The sequence below is a fragment of the Anomaloglossus baeobatrachus genome, chromosome 4 (genome assembly GCF_048569485.1).
Source record: "Anomaloglossus baeobatrachus isolate aAnoBae1 chromosome 4, aAnoBae1.hap1, whole genome shotgun sequence".
Taxonomy (NCBI): Eukaryota; Metazoa; Chordata; class Amphibia; order Anura; family Aromobatidae; genus Anomaloglossus; species Anomaloglossus baeobatrachus.
Genome location: NC_134356.1, coordinates 464332754 through 464352970, shown reverse-complemented (window position 1 = coordinate 464352970; position 20217 = coordinate 464332754). Strand labels below are relative to the sequence as shown.

Below are 20217 nucleotides of genomic sequence, written 5' to 3'. Positions count from 1 at the left end.
CTTACAATCTACCCATCATTGTTTTATGATGTCAGATACCTAGTTAGTTTATCAATGTAAACTCCTCAGCTCCCTATGTGGCAGTAAATTATAAATTAAAGGGGTTATCTAGGGCTTAGGGTTTTCTACTAGGCGTTAAGAACTTACTGGCAAGTAGTTTCTAACTACAGTACCTGCCTGTTGTGCCCTGACATGTCTCCCAGCTCAGGCGGCAATTCTGCTGCTTTGATTTGGCCTCATGGCATCGGAGCAGCTCTTCCTTTTCTCCGCTGCTGTGTCGACAGTTAGTCAGTGGGATCTGGCTGTCAGTTATCATAACATTAGGAGTGACACCCTGTCGACAGAGCAGAAGAGAAGGGAGCTGCTCTGACAGCTGGATGAAGGCAAATCGCTGACAGGAGCGGTCTTTGAACATTCTGGACCAGAACAGATTGTTGCAGCACAGGACAGGCAGGTAGATAGCAACTACCCACTTGTAAACTGTTAGCCCAATATCAGGAAAAAAAACCCTTAAAGTGTAACTGTTTTAATTTTTATTTAATAAATCAATAGTAGAAATACAAATAAGCAACTTTGCTATATTTCTTATTACACAAATCTGCTTCTTTCTCTGCAAGAATTTATCAGACATTATCAAACTTCTCATTTCTGAGGTAAAATCTGTATTCAGTGAAGACTTTCCCATTACTGAGATAGGAAATGGCAGTCATTACTGATGAAACTCTGAGGAGGGAAGAGCTAGAGGGAGGAGCTAGAGGCAGAGGGAGGAGCTAGAGGCAGAGGGAGGAGCTAGAGGCAGAGGGAGGAGCTAGAGGCAGAGGGAAGAGCTAGAGGCAGAGGGAAGAGCTAGAGGCAGAGGGAAGAGCTAGAGGCAGAGGGAAGAGCTAGAGGCACAGGGAAGAGCTAGAGGCACAGGGAAGAGCTAGAGGCACAGGGAAGAGCTAGAGGCACAGGGAAGAGCTAGAGGCACAGGGAAGAGCTAGAGGCACAGGGAAGAGCTAGAGGCACAGGGAAGAGCTAGAGGCACAGGGAGGAGCTAGAGGCAGAGGGAGGAGCTAGAGGCAGAGGGAAGAGCTAGAGGCAGAGGGAAGAGCTAGAGGCAGAGGGAAGAGCTAGAGGCAGAGGGAGGAGCTAGAGGCAGAGGGAAGAGCTAGAGGCAGAGGGAAGAGCTAGAGGCAGAGGGAAGAGCTAGAGGCAGAGGGAAGAGCTAGAGGCAGAGGGAAGAGCTAGAGGCAGAGGGAGGAGCTAGAGGCAGAGGGAAGAGCTAGAGGCAGAGGGAGGAGCTAGAGGCAGAGGGAAGAGCTAGAGGCAGAGGGAAGAGCTAGAGGCAGAGGGAAGAGCTAGAGGCAGAGGGAAGAGCTAGAGGCAGAGGGAAGAGCTAGAGGCAGAGGGAAGAGCTAGAGGCAGAGGGAGGAGCTAGAGGCAGAGGGAGGAGCTAGAGGCAGAGGGAAGAGCTAGAGGCAGAGGGAGGAGCTAGAGGCAGAGGGAAGAGCTAGAGGCAGAGGGAAGAGCTAGAGGCAGAGGGAGGAGCTAGAGGCAGAGGGAAGAGCTAGAGGCAGAGGGAGGAGCTAGAGGCAGAGGGAAGAGCTAGCGGCAGAGGGAGGAGCTAGAGGCAGAGGGAAGAGCTAGCGGCAGAGGGAAGAGCTAGAGGCAGAGGGAAGAGCTAGAGGCAGAGGGAGGAGCTAGAGGCAGAGGGAAGAGCTAGAGGCAGAGGAAAGAGCTAGAGGCAGAGGGAGGAGCTAGAGGCAGAGGGAAGAGCTAGAGGCAGAGGAAAGAGCTAGAGGCAGAGGGAGGAGCTAGAGGCAGAGCTCATCCCCTCCTCCCTCTGCTATCTAATACAGATTTTACCTGAGAATTGAAAAGTTTGATTATGACTGATCAATTCTGCCAGAGAAAGAAGCAGATTGCTCTGATAATATATATTACAAAGTTGCTTATTTTCAGGTGTAGTATTGATTTATTAGCTAAAAATTAAAACGATAGTTACACTTAAGTCCCAAATAACTACTTTAAGGATGTTTCTACCATTTGGGGTGAACATTAAAGTGTTTATAAAGGGGTGCTCTGGTGAAAGAAAAAGGATTAACTAAAGAAAATATCATTACAAGTACATTCTGAAATACTCATTAGCCAATCATGCTGATTTTGTCTCGGAAGGTAATCATAATAGAATTATAATGGCTGCGGTCTTTTTACCCTGACAGAAACCTGACCTAGAAGTTTAGATGCCGTGGGTGGCGGAAAATTCTACCACAAGTTTCTGGCATTGTAACAAGGCGATGGCTATTTCAATTCTACAGCAATTAGCTCTTGGCACAAAACTTGAGATTTGCTAATTAGATTTCTAATAATTATTAGTGTTTAGGACTGTATTTATACTGACAGTTTATTTAGTTTTTTTTTTCTATTCCTGGAGAATCCCTTTAAGAAGCCTGTAACATGTGCTGTGCTGCCCCTAGTGGTGATTGTGTTCTGCACAAATTAACAGATGGATAAAAGGTAACACTTTAATAACTATTGTATGGCTCTACAAATGCATATAAAAAGTGGTGAGTAAATGGAACAATGAAATTATCTTAAAAGCACTTGAGATGAATCGTTTATGTAAAGTAAAGTGGAACTGATTGCGCTTCCAATTAAATGATGCACCGATATTTCATTAATATAATGGACTCATGCAAGCTGGGGGAATTTGGTAACAGCATGTCAATTACAGGCAGGAGAACATAATGCAGATTGGAAAGTCTCCGCCGAACGGCTGCATGAAAGCTGGGAGAGAAGTGAAGGGATCAGGAGCATACCCTGCTCTGGTGTACGGGTTAGCCTGAACAGTCCGGCACGGCAAATACAAACATTGCACTGGTTATATACTGTATATATACATTGTTATCATGTGTGCCCACGAGCATTCATAGGACAGCAAAGAATAGGCCATGCAATATATATGGGCATGCTGATATATGGGCAGACGTTCCTTTAGGCTAGTCTCCATCACACCGAATAGCTATTGGGACCATAAGTGAGCAGAATTTATTGACATAGTTTAGAAGTTGGATGGCAGAAAAAGACCACAGGGTCCATCTTGTTACTAGATATACATTTATCCCAGGCACTATTATGTACAATGTAAGGTTACGTATAAGGTGCATGTTTGTATTCGCTAATGCTATACTGTATTCTCCAAGCCGACCAAGAAGGGAAGGGTTAGTTTGTGCAGAGCAGATGGACTTGTCTTGGTGCAACCCACAGAAGGTGTGCAGATACCTTTTGTGTTTCTTTTTACTTTTTGCGTCGTCATACCTTAGTAGGAGAAAGTCGGAATTCAGTTAACAGAAACAAAGGCTACATAACGCATATGACAGAGAAATAATCAGCACAATAATCAAAACCATAAAGTTAGGTGCTTCCATATTTCCTACATTTTATGCTAGAAGGACATATCACCTGCAGTCTAGAGTTCTTTCTACATGGACCAACGATGAACTGGCAGTACGTCAATCAGACAGTGATGGGGTGTCTGCATGACACTATAAAGTGTCACCGAAATAACACATGACCCACACGTTATAAAAGAGCCTGCGTGTAGATGGTGTGTGCGGAAGCGATCTACTGACCAGGCACGGTCACAATCGAGAGTGAAAGACACAGGCCATCATCGATTTTAGTGTAGTAAGATGCATAAGTAAAGAGGTTAGCTAATCCAAACTTTCACTAGAGAATACTAGAAAAAGGCATTAAGTGCAGTTCTAGGGAGGGGGGCAAACAAGACACTGCTAAAATAAGATTAAGTGCTACTATCACTGCACTTAAAGGGAACCTGCCTGTAGATTCATGCTGCCCCAACAACAGGGATCAGATGCCGACTGCGCTATTACAGCCATGTATGTTTCGCTCAACCTCTGCGCATGTCAAAGAAAACTTACTCTTAAAGGCTAGTTGGGGACTGTGACTTGGATGACTAGTCCAATGCAGGACCATGGCTGGTTCTCTGAACCAGCTCTTTATAACAAACAGATAGGTGACTGCGGTGGACAACCTTGGACTATTCACCAGAGACACACAGTCCCTGTCCGGCTTCTCTAAAGCTGGTGTCACACATAACGACGACGACGACAACGACGTCGCTGCTACGTCACCATTTTCTGTGACGTTGCAGCGACGTCCCGTCGCTGTCGCTGTGTGTGACATCCAGCAACGACCTGGCCCCTGCTGTGAGGTCGCCGGTCGTTGCTGAATGTCCAGCTTCATTTTTTGGTCGTCACTCTCCCGCTGTGACACACACATCGCTGTGTGTGACAGCGAGAGAGCGACGAAATGAAGCGATCAGGAGCCGGCACTGGCAGCTGCGGTAAGCTGTAATCAGCGTAAACATCGGGTAACCAAGGGAAGACCTTTCCCTAGTTACCCGATGTTTACGCTGGTTACCGGCCTCCGCTCTTGCTGCCAGTGCCGGCTCCTGCACTGTGACATGTGGCTGCAGTATGCATCGGGTAATTAACCCGATGTATACTGTAGCAAGGAGAGCAAGGAGCCAGCGCTAAGCAGTGTGCACGGCTCCTTGCTCTCTGCACTGTGACATGTAGCTGCAGCACACATCGGGTTAATTAACCCGATGTGTACTGTACCTAGGAGAGCAAGGAGCCAGCGCTAAGCGCGGCTCCCTGCTCTCTGCACATGCAGCACAGCGACGTTATGATCGCTGCTTCTGCTGTGTTTGACAGCTAAGCAGCGATCATAACAGCGACTTACAAGGTCGCTGTTACGTCACCGAAAATGGTGACGTAACAGCGACGTCGTTGTCGCTTAGTGTGACACCAGCTTTAGCCTCTTTTTCTGGGAAATTTCACAGCATTTCAGAGCAAAGTATGCACAGCTGCAATAACATGGCCAGGGTCTGGGATTCCTGCTGCCCATGGTTTGGGTAACATGAGTCAGCTGTCAGGCTACCTTTAATGTATCCATGTGTTGGAGATAGATAATATATACCTAGAGACCACATAATACACATACTCATAATGTGTAACATCGTCAGTTTGTGCAAAATTACAACTTCCAGTATGCTCTGAAGACCTATTGCCATTACGCATTGCTGGGAGTTACACTCTTGCAATATCCGGTGAGCCAAAGATTGGGGAACACTGCGAATTAAACACTTGATCATTAAAAGTCCAAAAAGAGAAATAGTACATACTCCTTTATGCACTCCGGTATGACGACATACTCCATAGGAATAAGCTCGGCTAGTTCTACCAGGCTGAAGACATACTTAATCTTCTGACTGAATTTTGAACTAAAGAATGGAGAAACAAAAAGCAGAAGAAATAATGAGGGCACGCAAAATGAAAAGCTAACAAAATTCTGGCATAAAAAAGGATAAAGCGGCATTACCTTATGAAAGGCTTGGTGATAGCTAGCAAGGTTCTGATAAACCAAGAAGGATGGACTATGATGAGAGACTTCAGATTTTTCCGTAGCCTTCAAAAAAGAAAAATTATGTTATTGCTATTTAAAAAAAAAAAAAAAAAAAAAAAAACTTACACGAGTGTCACAGGATTTGCTGGGGGAGCATATCAAATATATTCACAAGCTAAAATCATTATAATAAAAGAGAGGAAACAACTGTAAATCAGTCTCACCGTCTATCGATTTGCTGATAGCATTTTCGCAGCCAGCCAAGACTTGGCATTTTTCTCCTGGTTGTGGCTCCATTTAAATAAACTATCATGTAGTTCTCTGCAACCAGCATTTCCAATGTGCCAATAACATACCTGCGGAAACAGCGTCACCGGGACTTTTACATTGCTAGAAACCATTACACAGAAGAATGTATCACTGCTGTATGTGGGTATAAGAGGTCAGTGACATCCTAGTGTTCCTTCACATGGTGTCCATGGCCACATAGAGGAGCCGGGAGGTATCAGTCATCTACACAGTTCAAAACATTAACCATGACATACAAAGCCATCCACAACCTGTCTCCTCCTTACATCTGTGACCTAGTCTCCCGGTACCTATCTGTACGCAACCTCTGATCATCACAAGATCTCCTTCTCTACTCTTCTCTTATCTCCTCTTCCCACAATCGCGTACAAGATTTCTCCCGTGCCTCCCCCATACTCTGGAATGCTCTACCACATCATATCAGACTCTCCCCTACCGTGGAAAGCTTCAAGAGGAACCTCAAGACCTATCTCTTTCAACAAGCCTACAACCTACAATAGCCCTCAGTCCGGTAGACCACTGCGCAACCAGCTCTGTCCTCACCTATTGTACCATCACCCATTCCCTATAGACACTGAGCTCTCGCGGGCAGGGTCCTCTCTCCTCCTATACCAGTCTGTTTTGTACTGTTAATGATTGTTGTATGTATACCCTCTTTCACTGTAAAGCGCCATGGAATGAATGGCGCTATAATAATAATAATAATAATAATAATCTACACGTTATCCCACACACGTATCCTTACTTGAAGAGATTGTCCATGAGATATCGATAGTTCGGCTGGCTGCTGTCCGGCATAAAACACACAGCAAACACAATAATGGCGTTCAGGCCATCACCATAGTAACCTAAAAACAGAATAGAACAAATTGGACAAATATTTCCTGTGATCAGGTTTATATGTCTAATACTATACATGTAACAACATATTTCAGAAAGTAGATCCCTGGCACATTGTTAAAATGCCGGCGGGTAATAGATGTGCAACTGCTCATTCCAGCACATTGTGACCCTTCACATGAGCCCGCAGACCATCCCCTTGGTGAGAGCCCTGGAGGCTGTGCAGGAGATCAAAGCAAAACTAGCCATACACTTTATTTAGGACGGACAGAAAGGCCAATTTAGACCATGTCTGCCAGCCATCAGCAGATTATTATTATTTACAAGAATGATAACTGATAACAATCAATGCCAGATATTTGGTGACAATTTGTTCCACCATGTTGGATTTTTCCAGTAATTGTCGGGTGCTATAGTTGAAGGGGTACACTGGGGAGATAACAAGTTCTTCCACTGTCCCTGCCCTCACTCTAGAAAGATGAGATGCACGGAGCCGTTCTATTAGCCTTACAACATGTGTAATTCACTGTGACGCTGGAGCTGCTCTCCCTCCACTCTGCGACATTACATCAGAGAGCTGCTCCATGCTGTTAGTAGCAGCCAGCCCCCTCACAATAGCCGCTTATCCTGCAGGCAGACAACAGGGAATGAGGCCTGCTCCATGGTGTTAGTAGCAGCCAGTCCCCTCACAATAGCCGCTAATCCTGCAGGCAGACAACAGGGAATGAGGCCTGCTCCATGGTGTTAGTAGCAGCCAGCCCCCTCACAATAGCCGCTTATCCTGCAGGCAGAAAAAGGGGAATGTCACCTGGTCCATGCTGTTAGTAGCAGCCACCCCCCTCACAATAGCCGCTAATCCTGCAGGCAGACAACAGGGAATGAGGCCTGCTCCATGCTGTTAGTAGCAGCCAGCCCCCTCACAATAGCCGCTTATCCTGCAGGCAGAAAAAGGGGAATGTCACCTGGTCCATGCTGTTAGTAGCAGCCACCCCCCTCACAATAGCCGCTAATCCTGCAGGCAGACAACAGGGAATGAGGCCTGCTCCATGGTGTTAGTAGCAGCCAGCCCCCTCACAATAGCTGCTTATCCTGCAGGCAGAGAACAGAGAACGAGGCCTGCCCCATGCTGTTAGTAGCAGCCAGCCCCCTGATAATATCTGCTTCCCTGCAGTCTGGGAACAGAAGGTGTGGTGAGGACGTGGCCTGCTCCATGCTAAGGATCCAGCGAGTTGCAGTTTTTTTAACTTTTTTCAAAAACGCTACTTGTAGCGTTTTTGAGCTGCGTCCAAATACTGCAAATTGCTGGATCCTGACTATACTGCACGCAAACGTATGTGAACGCTGGCATGCTGATAGACAGGATCCTGCTTGCTCTACTGAGCATGCCCAGAAAACAGCCTCGCGTGATAAGTCCCTCTCCCCCTCCCCTGCCCTGCCCTGCCCTGCCCTGCCCTCCCCTCCCCTCCCTCCCTCTCTCTACTCTCTCCCACCTGAGAGCGGAGGACGCTCGTAACCAAGGTACACATCGGGTAACCGCGGTCTTAGTTACCCAATGTTTATCTTGGTTACGTGTGCAGGGAGCCCGGCTCCTACCAGCTGCAGATGCCAAGGTAAATATCAGGTATCCAAGCAAGTTACCCGATGTTTACCTTGGTTACGAGCCTCCGCAGCTGTCAGATGTTGGCTCCCAGTCTTTCACGTTCAGTTCCCCTCACCCTCGATCACATAACTCCAATGCCCGCCCATAAACTTAAAGTGACAGGATCCTGCAAAATAACACATTCTTTTGCATGCGTTTTTCTTTGCAAAAACAGGATCCGCTTTTGCAGCAAAAAAACGTTCATGACGCATGCTAAAAAAACGTAGTGTGATAGCAGCCTTAGCTGTTCATCCTGTAGGTTGAGAACAGGGGGCGTGGTCTGCTCCAATAGCTGCTTATCCTGCAGGACAGAACAGAAGCATATCATTTGATTCTGTTCTGAGAGAAGGAGCATGGTGGAGGTGTGGTGTGCCTCCTGTTCTTGGCCTGCAGGATAAGCAGCTATTATCAGGGGGCTGGCTGTTACTAACAGCATGGAGCAGGCTACACCCCCCACCATGCCCCCTGTTTTCAGACTGCAGGGAAGCACCCATTATCATCACTAACAGCAGGCTCCCTGATGTGTGATGTTATGTCCCAGAGGGGAGGGGGAGCAGTGAAGAGCGGCTCCAGCATCACACTGAATTACAGGTAGTATGAGGATATGGAGCTGCACTGTGCATCTCATCTTTATAGTGTATGAGGGCAGGGACAGTAGAAGGATTATCTATTTGAAGTACCTCTTTAAAAATAAATTCAAGCCGTCTGACAAGTCTGCATCCCAACAACAAAAGCCCAGTCTAGACCAGCGATCATGAGACTGATATGTTGCTCTAATGTATGAATATGTCCCCCAATAAAGACAATATTAAATCAATAATACTAATACCCAATAGTCTATACAAACATCCCAGGAGCAAAACTACATCCTACCAGCAGGGGATTGCTGCAGTCCATCAGGGGAATAATGTTTTTTTTTCTTAAAAACATTTGCTGCTGTCAATTTATACTATTAGACAACCCCTTTAAAAGTCCATGCTGCTATCCTATAAATCTGTCAGTTAGCAAAAACAGGTGCCTGTAGGGTGTGAATGGTCTGTAAAGAGATCACATGTACAAACGTCTACAGCTTCTTATGTGAATACATAAAAGCTGATGATCTCTTGGCTGTGTGCCGTTTCATTAGGATACACATAATATGCAGTTTAGTGGCGGCTCTGGATGCTGTGCACACGTATTTCTTATACCAGTTTCACGGTCCGTGCGTGTACTGCACTGCGATGATCGGACCAGCAGCAGTTCTCCAGACCTGAACCCAACAATGTCATATACAAGTGCATCTGAATAAACTAGAATATCATCAAAAAGTTAATTTATGTCAGTAATTCAATACAAAAAGTGAAATGCATATTAGTCATTACACACGGAGTGATCTATTTCAAGTGTTTATTTCTGTTAATGTTAATTATGGCTTACAGCCAATGAAAACTCAAAAGTTATTATCTTAGAAAATTAGAATAATTACCACAAAACACCTGCAAAGGCTCCCTAAGCAATTAAAATGGTCCCTTAGTCTGGTTAAGTAGGCTACACAATCATGGGGAAGACTGCCGACTTGACAGATGTCCAGAAAGCAGTCACTGACATACTCCACAAGGAGGGTAAGCCACAAAAGGTCATTGCTAAAGAAGCTGGCTGTTCACAGAGTGCTGTATCCAAGCATATTAATGGAGAGTTGAATGAAAGGAAAAAGTGTGGTAGAAAAAGGTGCACAAGCAACAGAAATAACCGTAGCCTTGATAGAATGGTTAACAAAAGGTCATTCAAAAATTTCGGGGAGATTCACAAGGAGTGGACTGACATATCCAATACATGGGCCACAACTGTCTCATTCCTTGTGTTAAGCCACTCATGACCAATAAACAAGGCCAGAAGTGTCTAACCTGGGCAAAAGAAAAATAGAACTGGACTGTTGCTCAGTGGTCCAAGGTGTTGTTTTCACAAGAAAGTACATTTTGCATTTCATTTGGAAATCGCGGTCCCAGAGTCTGGAGGAAGAGTGGAGAGGCCACAATCCAAGCTGCTTGAGGTCTAGTGTGAAGTTTCCACAATTAGTGATGGTTTGGGGAGCCATGTCATCTGCTGGTGTAGATCCACTGTGTTTCATCAAGACCAAAGTCAGCGCAGCTGTCTACCAGGAAATTTTAGAGCACTGCTTCCCTCTGCTGACAAGCTTTAGGAGATAGAAATGTCATTTTCCAGCAGGACTTGGCCCCTGTCCACACTGCCAAAAGTACCAATACCTGGTTTAATAACCACAGTATCATTGTGCTTGATTGGTCAGCAAACTTGACTGACCTAAATCCCATAGAGAATCTATGGGGTTTTGTCAAGAGGGAGAGGAGAGACACCAGACCCAACAATGCGGACGAGCTGAAGGCTGCTATCAAAGCAACCTGGGTTTCCATAACACCTCAGCAGTGCCACAGGCTGATCGCCTCCATGCCACGCCGCATTGATGCAGTAATTCATGCAAAAGGAGCCCCGACCAAGTATTGAGGCATTTACTGTACATACTTTTCAGTAGGCCCCAACATTTCTGAGTTAAAAATCATTTTTCAGTTGGTCTTATATAATCTAATTTTCGGAGATAATGACTTTTGGGTTTTCATTGGCTGTAAGCCATAATCATCAACATTAACAAAAATAAACACTTGAAATAGATCACTCTGTGTGTAATGACTCTATATACCGTATATACTGGCGTATAAGACGACTTTTTACCCACTTAAAATAATGGCTACAGTGGGGGGTCGTCTTATACGCCGGATATACGGGGGGGGGGTGTGTGTGTGTATATATATATATATATATATATATATATATATATACACTGCAGCGTCCAGGGGAGGTGGGGGCAGCAGCTCTGGAGCACAGGGGAACGCTGCGGGCTGCAGCCTTTGATCTCCTGCACCCGCTCATATAATATGCACAGCCGCTGTCCATCTCCAATGGTGCTGAAATCGCACGCAGTGAGGGGCTGGGGCAGCGGTGCATATTCTATGAGCCTGCGTCCCAGTGTGATCGCACATGCCCCCCCTGTGTTAGATTTGGCCCCCAGGCTGCTGCTCATTCTAAAATAAAAAAGCTTTACTTACCCCTGCAGCGTTTCTCCCCGTGTCCCTGCTTCCACTGTGATCAGGCAGGCAGAGAGCTCAGCCTGCTGTGCCAATCACATGACCGCACTGAGAACCAGGAAGAGGAAGAACAGAAGCACGGAGCCAGACAGGAGGGAGCTCAGCGCTGGAGGAGGTAAGGAAAGAGGGTTTTATTTTACTTTGGGCAGCAGCCTAGGGGCCATATCTGACACAGGGGGACTTGTGCGATCTATAGGGACCATGGGCAGCACTATGGGGGCGATATCTAACACAGGGGGACTTGTGCGATCTATAGGGACCATGGGCAGCACTATGGGGGAGATATCTAACACAGGGGGACTTGTGCGATCTATAGGGACCATGGGCAGCACTATGGGGGAGATATCTAACACAGGGGGACTTGTGCGATCTCTGTGCAGGCCCCACAGAGCAGCAGAGTTGTGTGTATTTGTCTGTATGTAGCAGAGTTGTATGTGTTTGTCTGTATGTAGCAGAGTTGTATGTGTTTGTCTGTATGTAGCAGAGTTGTATGTGTTTGTCTGTATGTAGCAGAGTTGTGTGTGTTTGTATGTAGCAGAGTTGTATGTGTTTGTCTGTATGTAGCAGAGTTGTATGTGTTTGTCTGTATGTAGCAGAGTTGTATGTGTTTGTCTGTATGTAGCAGAGTTGTATGTGTTTGTCTGTATGTAGCAGAGTTGTATGTGTTTGTCTGTATGTAGCAGAGTTGTGTGTGTTTGTCTGTATGTAGCAGAGTTGTGTGTGTTTGTCTGTTTGTAGCAGAGTTGTGTGTGTTTGTCTGTTTGTAGCAGAGTTGTGTGTGTTTGTCTGTTTGTAGCAGAGTTGTGTGTGTCTGTTTGTAGCAGAGTGTAGTACCATTGTTTCAGTCCAGTTGTGGCTTTATACAGCAGGGAGGAGCATTCCTTGCTGTACTAAGTGAACATTGGAGTGATTGATCTGTCAATGGCCCTTTAAAAACATATTGTACGGCTCTCGCGGAATTAAAAATTAACATGTTGCAATCAAAGCAGACTTTTTTCCATTTGGGAGCGGGGTAGTCTTATACAGTGAGTATATCCCAAATTCTATATTTTTAGGGCAGAAGTTGGGGGTCGTCTTATACGCCCAGTCGTCTTATACGCCGGCATATACGGTAATATATGCGTTTCACTTTTTGTATTGAATTACTTAAATAAATAATTTTTTTGCTGATATTCTAATTTATTGAGTTGCACTTGTATGTCTATGAGGTTGTGATTTCGGGACACCATTGGCTGGTCTGGACATTACACACTGTGAATCCGTGAATGTTAGAGGTGTTAAACCTGTCTTTCATGTGCTCAGTTTGCATAAATTAGACACTTGCGTTTGAGTGCATGTTGGATGCATATGTCGGAAGAAATGTCAACATAGGGAAAGAACAAAAAAATCCCCTCCCTATGTTGGTAAAACAGCCTCGCTTGGGAAGCTGATGAGATGTCTGAGGTTTGCCCTGAGAGTATCTACTCTTGACGTCCCCTGGAATATACACACTGCGGCCTCTTTGCAGGTCAGGAGGAAGTATAAATAACCCACAGCTATTTGTAGGCTCCAATCCACAAAGCTAGGAGTTGGTCAAATGTTGTAGTGACTAAAAGGATTGATCTGTACATTCAGGTCACTCATAGACCTCATTCAGACGTCAGTGAAAAACGGACAGCACATGGATGGCTTCCAAGTGCTATCTGATTTTTTTTCTTTATGGACCCATAGGCTTTCACTCTAGAATTTAATCTAACACAGATAAATATTAGACATGTCTCCCTGGTTTTGCATAGACCACTTGGCCGACAAAATCACGAACATCTGAAAGTTCAGCCCTTACAGCACTGTGGGAGACTTCCAGATGTTCTGCGTTCCTCATTTCATAAAGTTTAGAAAGTCCCATTCAAGTCAATGAAAAGCTCAAAGGCAAAGCTCTGAAATGGAAAATGTCCAAGACCAAAATAAGAGTCAAAAGAGGAGCAGCGTGACCCTTATTCTAGTGATCAGACTCCAGCATGTCTTGTTATGTCAGGAGATAGATTACTACTTTTGGTTTTATGTGACTAAAGGAGGGTATTGCAGGGATTCTCCATCTCTCTGTGTAACAGATATCTACAAATATGTACTGTTCCCATTGTCCTCACAACAGTGAGAACGTCGGCTATAGCTTTGAAACATGATGACTCCATTATACCAGTGCCAGGTAACCACACGAAGACCATTGTCCAGGTTACCTCCATGGCTGATGACTTTCTTGTAGGGCTCGATGGCCGACATATCCACCCGATGATCCTGCTCTCCAATCCTGAACATTCGCCATCGTCTGCTCTCCTCCTTCTCCTCGGCAGCACTGTACTCTGGGATTGACCCTTTTGGAAGCACATCAGCGGGTTTTGGTTTTGGAAGGTCATCTATTAAAACAGAAGAAAATGAAGGTGCGCATTTCCAGAGACATAAGGTGCTAGGATCTTTAATCACTTTCTGGTTGGTCTCTGGGAACAATGCTGTCTGCCAGAATGTTTCTTTTCATATAACCAGGAACATGGTTGGAGGTTACGGTGTTGAAATGAAACATTACCGACAATTTGTAATACACTTCATACACAGCACACCATTTGTAAGGAACAGTGCATTGACTTTGGAAGACAACACTGCACTGTCTATAACGACTATGAACGATGTGACCAGCAGATCTCATGGTGGCATCCGGTGGTGGAGATACCCTGTTGATATTTTAGTATTTGTGCTATAAAACAGGAACAGTGACATCACAAATGCATTGAGTGCACATTAACCCCTTATTGCTGAAGCCGGTTTTCACCTTCCTGGCAGGGCCAAATTTCACAACTCTGACCTTTCATGAGGCAATAACTCGACCGCTTTAACGGATCCCTGTGATTCTGACGCTATTTTTCGTGACACATTGTACTTCATGTCAAGTTCTTTCAGACGTCAGTGATTCTGGTATGTACGTGACAGTTTTTATACGTACCAGAAACACGAACATACGCAGACCCATTAAAATCAATGGGTCTGCACACACATCAGTGATTTTTCACTGCCCTTGTCTCTGTGCAGCGTACACGCGTGTTTGTGATTTCCTCACAGAGACATGTATGTTTGTTTTTTTCTGGCATTACTGATGTCCCACGGACCACACTATGGTGTGATCTGTGAAACACATACTAGAAAAACACGGACATTGAAAATAAAAAGCTTTTTATACTCACCTTCTCCAGTGACGCGGTCTCTGGTCGCTGCTCTCTACTGCTTCCAGGCCGGCTCATTATTTTCTATTCATTTATGCACTGCACAGCTGACCTGGAAGTAGCTGCAGAGGTGAGAGACATAGCGGCCAGACACAGCATCCGGGAGACTTCAGCACCACGGACAACAGGAGCGTGGACAGGTGAGTTTATCACCATGTGCCATCATGGATCACAGATAGCACATGTAGAACCCACATGTGCCGTGAATCACGGCACACGGAGGGACATATGCATTTTTTAACACGTAAGTGACAAACGTCTGTGTTTTTCACGGATTTGTGAAACAGGCCTTAGTGGTAGACTTAGGTTGAATTTTTTTATGTTAATTTGTGAAAACCTCGGAATTGAAAAAAATAAAAAATGTTTCTTTTTCAGACAAAGATTTAGCCTCAGATTTTTCACTTTCATAAGGGTAACAGGAGAAAATTGATCCTATAATTTGTTTTGCAATTTTTCCTGAGCATACTGATACCCCCATATGTGGCAGAAAACTATTATTTGGGCGCATGGAAGGTCCCGGAAGGGAAGGGGCGCTATATCACTTGTGGAGCGCAAAATTGGCTGAAATAAGTGGTGGACTCCTCCACAAGTGACCCCATTTTTTAAACTACACACAAAGAATATATTTAGAGGTGTTGTGAGCACCTTAAACCCACAGAACATTGAGCTGTGAATATGAAAAAAAGAAAAAAATTAAAAATTTTTTCCTCCCACAAATGTTGCTTTTGCCCCACATTTTTAAATTTTACAAGGGTAATCGGAGAAAATCAACTGTACACTTTGTGGTGAAATTTCTCCTGTGTATTCCAGTACCCCACATGTGTTGAAAAACTACTTTTTGGGAACACAGCAGAATTCAGAAGGAAAGAGCGCTATTTGAATCTTGGAGCGCCATTTCGACTGATCCTCAGGCGATTCACAGCTTCCTAAATGATGATTTTTTTAAATTGGATTGCACTCTGTGTATATATATATACACGCACCCTAAGGGCGGGGCCACACAGGGACTACTGCGATCCTCGCATGACACTCTGCTCACGCTGGCAGCACAGCAGGAGCCGAGTGTCATTGCGACTGAGGTCCGATCGTGTGATCGGACCACAGCTGTGAGGGGCGGGCCGGCACCGAGGAGAGGCGGGCCAGCGCTGAGGAGGAGAGGGAGGGATTTCTTTCTCTCTCTCTCTCCTCCGTTGCCGTCTATTGCCATTCTCGCTCTGTACGCTCATTACACCGGTGTAATGTGAGTGCAGAGCGATGTTTCTCTCGCTCCATAGACTTGAATGGGTGCGAGAGAAAAAGGATCGCAATGCACCTGCAGCATGCTGCGATTGTTTTCTCAGTCCGATTAGGGCTGAGAAAATGATCGCTCATGGGTGCTGCCCCATAGAGTAACATTGGTCCGAGTGGAATGCGATATTTTATCGCATTCCACTCACTCCAATTTTCATGCCGTGTGTCTTAGGCCTAATAACCAGTCTCAGATATAAAACCCTTTTACTTTGGCCAATATTTTCATTTATCCAATATGAAAACATCACTGATATTTTAGGAATATTATCTAACATCACATATTGATGGTGTTGTCTTCCAAATTCAAGGACTTAACATTGCCGGATTTGTACGTACATGTTCCTACAGTTTCCAGAGGCCTTTCGCAGAGAGTGATTACTTGCACACACGGGAGCTATAAACTGCTTATTGCACAAGACATACTAATGGTGCTGTGTAGCAGGCAAGCAAACGATCAGATATGAATTAACAAGTGGACATGCGCCAGATCACAGCAAGGTATTTACACTGATAAAGCATCCCATTACAGGCTACACAGTATATTGGCTGATCATATGATTCATTTTATGTTTTCATGATTTCTGCAAACCAAGAAGCCTGCGATCTTACCACAAAGCAAGGAGGAAACGACCTACTGTTAGTTGCCTGTTTCGAAGGCTTAGCTGTTAAAGTATACTATCCTCCACGGCAATGGAAACAGCAGCATAGAAAATAAAAAAAAAACAGATAGAAAGAAACCCCTTTACAGTGTCTTTACATGAAGGGCACACATTGGGCTGCTTAATGGTATCATGGCATGCCAGAGAGGAGCCATTAACAGCATGAGTACTATAACAGACAAGCCACCCAATGCATAATACAGATGTGCTCTACACCATTAGTCAGTACAATAGGAGAGCAAAAAATTTCCTGAAATAAAGGGTGTAGTAAAACTGCTTTATGGCAGAGCTAGGAGAAATTGAAATCACCAAAAGACTGAATTGCACAAACGTTTTGCGACTTTTGGAGAAACTAGTTTGATGATTCCGGGCCTATAAATGCATTTACAATGCGCCATTATCAGCTTCAGATGTGCACTGGAAGTACCTAGGAATGCTCATTTCATGATAAAGTATGTACTCTAAACAGGATCACTCAATGAATGAGCAAACGATCCATCATCGAGTGAACTGATACCACACAAAAGATTATCAAGCTGGTAAATGCACATCATCTCAAAAGACCTTGGCGTCAACATCTCAACACGTTATCAATAAGCTTGCTACTCCTGAAAATGTCAAGAACTTGCTAGGATGTGGTAGATAGGAATATTGAAGACGGAACGCAACCAAAGTTTGTTAGAAATGTGGCAAAAAAATAAATAAATCACGTACAATACAGTGGATCCTTGGTTAACGAGAACAATCAGTTCTGGGAGTGTGCTTGTTAACCAAGTTACTCGTTCAGCAAAGCAAGATTTCGCATAGAAAATCATTGCAATGCAGACCATTCGTTCCACAACTTGTTAAATGTCCCATCCTGGTCCCCTATTGTGTCATTCCACACATGCACAAACACACACAAACACACACAAACACACGCACATGTACATATTATGCTCACCTTACCTTCCATTCCATCGCCGGTCTCCTGGGTCTTGTAGTTTGCTGCGAGGATTCCTACCTTGTCGCGATGTACCGGGGAACTACAAGAACCATGAGGCCGGCGGTGGAAAGGAAGGTAAGGGGAGCATAATACTGTATGTGCGTGTGTGTTTGTGTGGCCTGCAAGTGCGGGTTAGAGCGCGGTGGATGTACGGAACCAGAAGTGTGTGCGGTAAGTATTTTGCTCGTACAGCAAAGCTTTCTCGTAAACCGAGTTACAAATTTACAGAAAGCTTTGCTTGTTAAGCGAAATTCTCGTTAACTGGGTTATTCGTTAAGCGAGGTTCCACTGTATTCTAAGAACTTCAGGTTGAGCTGGAGACATCTGGAGTGATGGTGTCAATCAGTATTACAGTCATATGAATAAGTTTGGGCACACCTATTAGGCTATGTTCACACTAGAAAAATGATTTTTCTTAAGAAATTTCTTAAGAGTGCACCTGTGTTAAAAAACGCACCAAAAACGCACATGCGTTTTTGCCGCGTTTTCGGTGCGTTTTTGGTGCGTTTTCGGTCCGTTTTTGGTGCGTTTTTACCGCTGGTTGCTCCCTGCGTTATTGTGCCAATTATCTATGGCAAAAAACGCAGTTAGCTGCAGAAAAGAAGTGACATGCTCATTCTTTTTCTTAAGAAAATCTACTGAAAGAATTTTCTTAAGAAAAAAACGCAGTGTGTGCACAGCTAATTTTTTTTGCCATAGGTTTTGCTGGGGAATGTCTGCAGAAAGGTTACAAGAATTTCTCAAGAAATTTCTGCAGCAAAAACGGACCCAAAACGCAGGTAAAAAACGCAGTGTGTGAACATAGCCTTAATGTTAACCTTTTTTCTTTATAACAATTTGGGTTTTTGCAACAGCTATTTCAGTTCCATATATCTAATAACTGATGGACAGTAATATTTCTGGATTGAAATGAGGTTTATTGTACTAACAGAAAATGTGCAATCCACATTTAAACTAAATTTGACCGGTGCAAAAGTATGGGCACCTCAACATAAAAGTGACATTAATATTTTGTAGATCCTCCTTTTGCAAAAATAACAGCCTCTAGTCGCTTCCTGTAGCTTTTAATGAGTTCCTGGATCCTGGATGAAGGTATATTTGACCATTCCTGTTTACAAAACAATTCCAGTTCAGTTTAAGTTTGATGGTCGCCGAGCATGGACAGCACGCTTCAAATCATCCCACAGATGTTCAATGATATTCAGGTCTGGGGACTGGGATGGCCTTTCCAGAACATTGTAATTGTTCCTCTGCATGAATGCCTGAGTAGATTTGGAGCGGTGTTTTGGATCATTGTCTTGCTGAAATATCCATCCCCTGCGGAACTTCAACTTCGTCACTGATTCTTGCACATTATTGTCAAGAATCTGCTGATACTGAGTTGAATCCATGCGACCCTCAACTTTAACAATATTCCTGGTGCCGGCATTGGCCACACAGCCCCAAAGCATGATGGAACCTCCACCAAATTTTACTGTGGGTAGCAAGTGCTTTTCTTGGAATGCCGTGTTTTTTTGCCTCCATGCATAACGCCTTTTTGTATGACCAAACAACTCAATCTTTGTTTCATTAGTCCACAGGACCTTCTTCCAAAATGTAACTGGCTTGCCCAAATGTGCTTTTGCATACCTCAGGTGACTGTTTGTGGCGTGCTTGCAGAAACAGCTTCTTTCGCATCACTCTCCCATACAGCTTCTCCTTGTGCAACGTGCGCTGTATTGTTGACCGATGCACATTGACACCATCTGCAGCAAGATGATGCTGCAGGTCTTTGGAGGTGGTCTGTGGATTGTCCTTGACTGTTCTCACCATTCTTCTTCTCTGCCTTTCTGATATTTTTTCTTGGTCTGCCACTTCTGGGCTTAACAAGAACCAGGGCTCTGGAGTCGGAGAGTTGGAGTTCATTTTGGTGGAGTCGGAGTCGATATAAAATGCACCGATTCCGACAATATATAATAAATTGGGGACATTAGTGCAATGCAGAATGTGCTGAATATTTTACTAAAAATAGTAACATTTAGTATAATGCTTATATTTAAGTGAAAAATGTATTGTAGTACAATGTGAACATCAGACATTTAATAATTTTTATGATACAATAATCAAGATATTTGGATAGAACATAAACTATATTTATTGGAATACAACTTTAGAACACAAACTGTAATAAATTGTAAATATGTAATACACTATGCAATATACAGTAGATTACATATATATCTTGTGTGTGTATATACACTATATTATATATATATTATATTACATATTTACAATTTATTAGTTTTTTGTGTTCTAAAGTTGTATTCCAATAAATATTTTATGTTCTATCCAAACATCTTGATTATTGTATCATAAAAACAATTAAATGTCTGATGTTCACATTGTACTACAATAAATTTTTCACTTAAATATAAGCATTATACTAAATGTTATTATTTAGTAAAATATTCAGCACATTCTGCATTGCACTCCTGTCCCCAATTTATTATATATTTTAGGAGTCGGAGCCGGTGCATTTTATACCGACTCCACCAAAATGAGCTCCAACTCCACAGCCCTGGTATGTATTATTATTATTATTTTATATATATATATATATATATATATATATATATATATATATATATATATATATATATATATATATATATATATATATATATATATATATATATATATATATATATATATATAT

The 20217-nt window shown here is 43.7% G+C and overlaps 1 protein-coding gene across 1 annotated transcript in view; it reads right to left on the bottom strand.

The window, feature by feature from the left end:
* The window catches only part of BNIP2 (BCL2 interacting protein 2), a 61709-nt gene that overhangs the window by 8103 nt on the left and 33389 nt on the right, over nt 1-20217 (bottom strand). The window contains exons 5-10 of the mRNA XM_075343642.1: nt 13554-13730; nt 6467-6569; nt 5637-5768; nt 5389-5475; nt 5192-5290; nt 3265-3300 (exon numbers count right to left, since the gene is read on the bottom strand). Coding sequence (XP_075199757.1) covers nt 3265-3300; nt 5192-5290; nt 5389-5475; nt 5637-5768; nt 6467-6569; nt 13554-13730 — 634 coding nt within the window. The remainder of the gene's footprint in view (nt 1-3264; nt 3301-5191; nt 5291-5388; nt 5476-5636; nt 5769-6466; nt 6570-13553; nt 13731-20217) is intronic.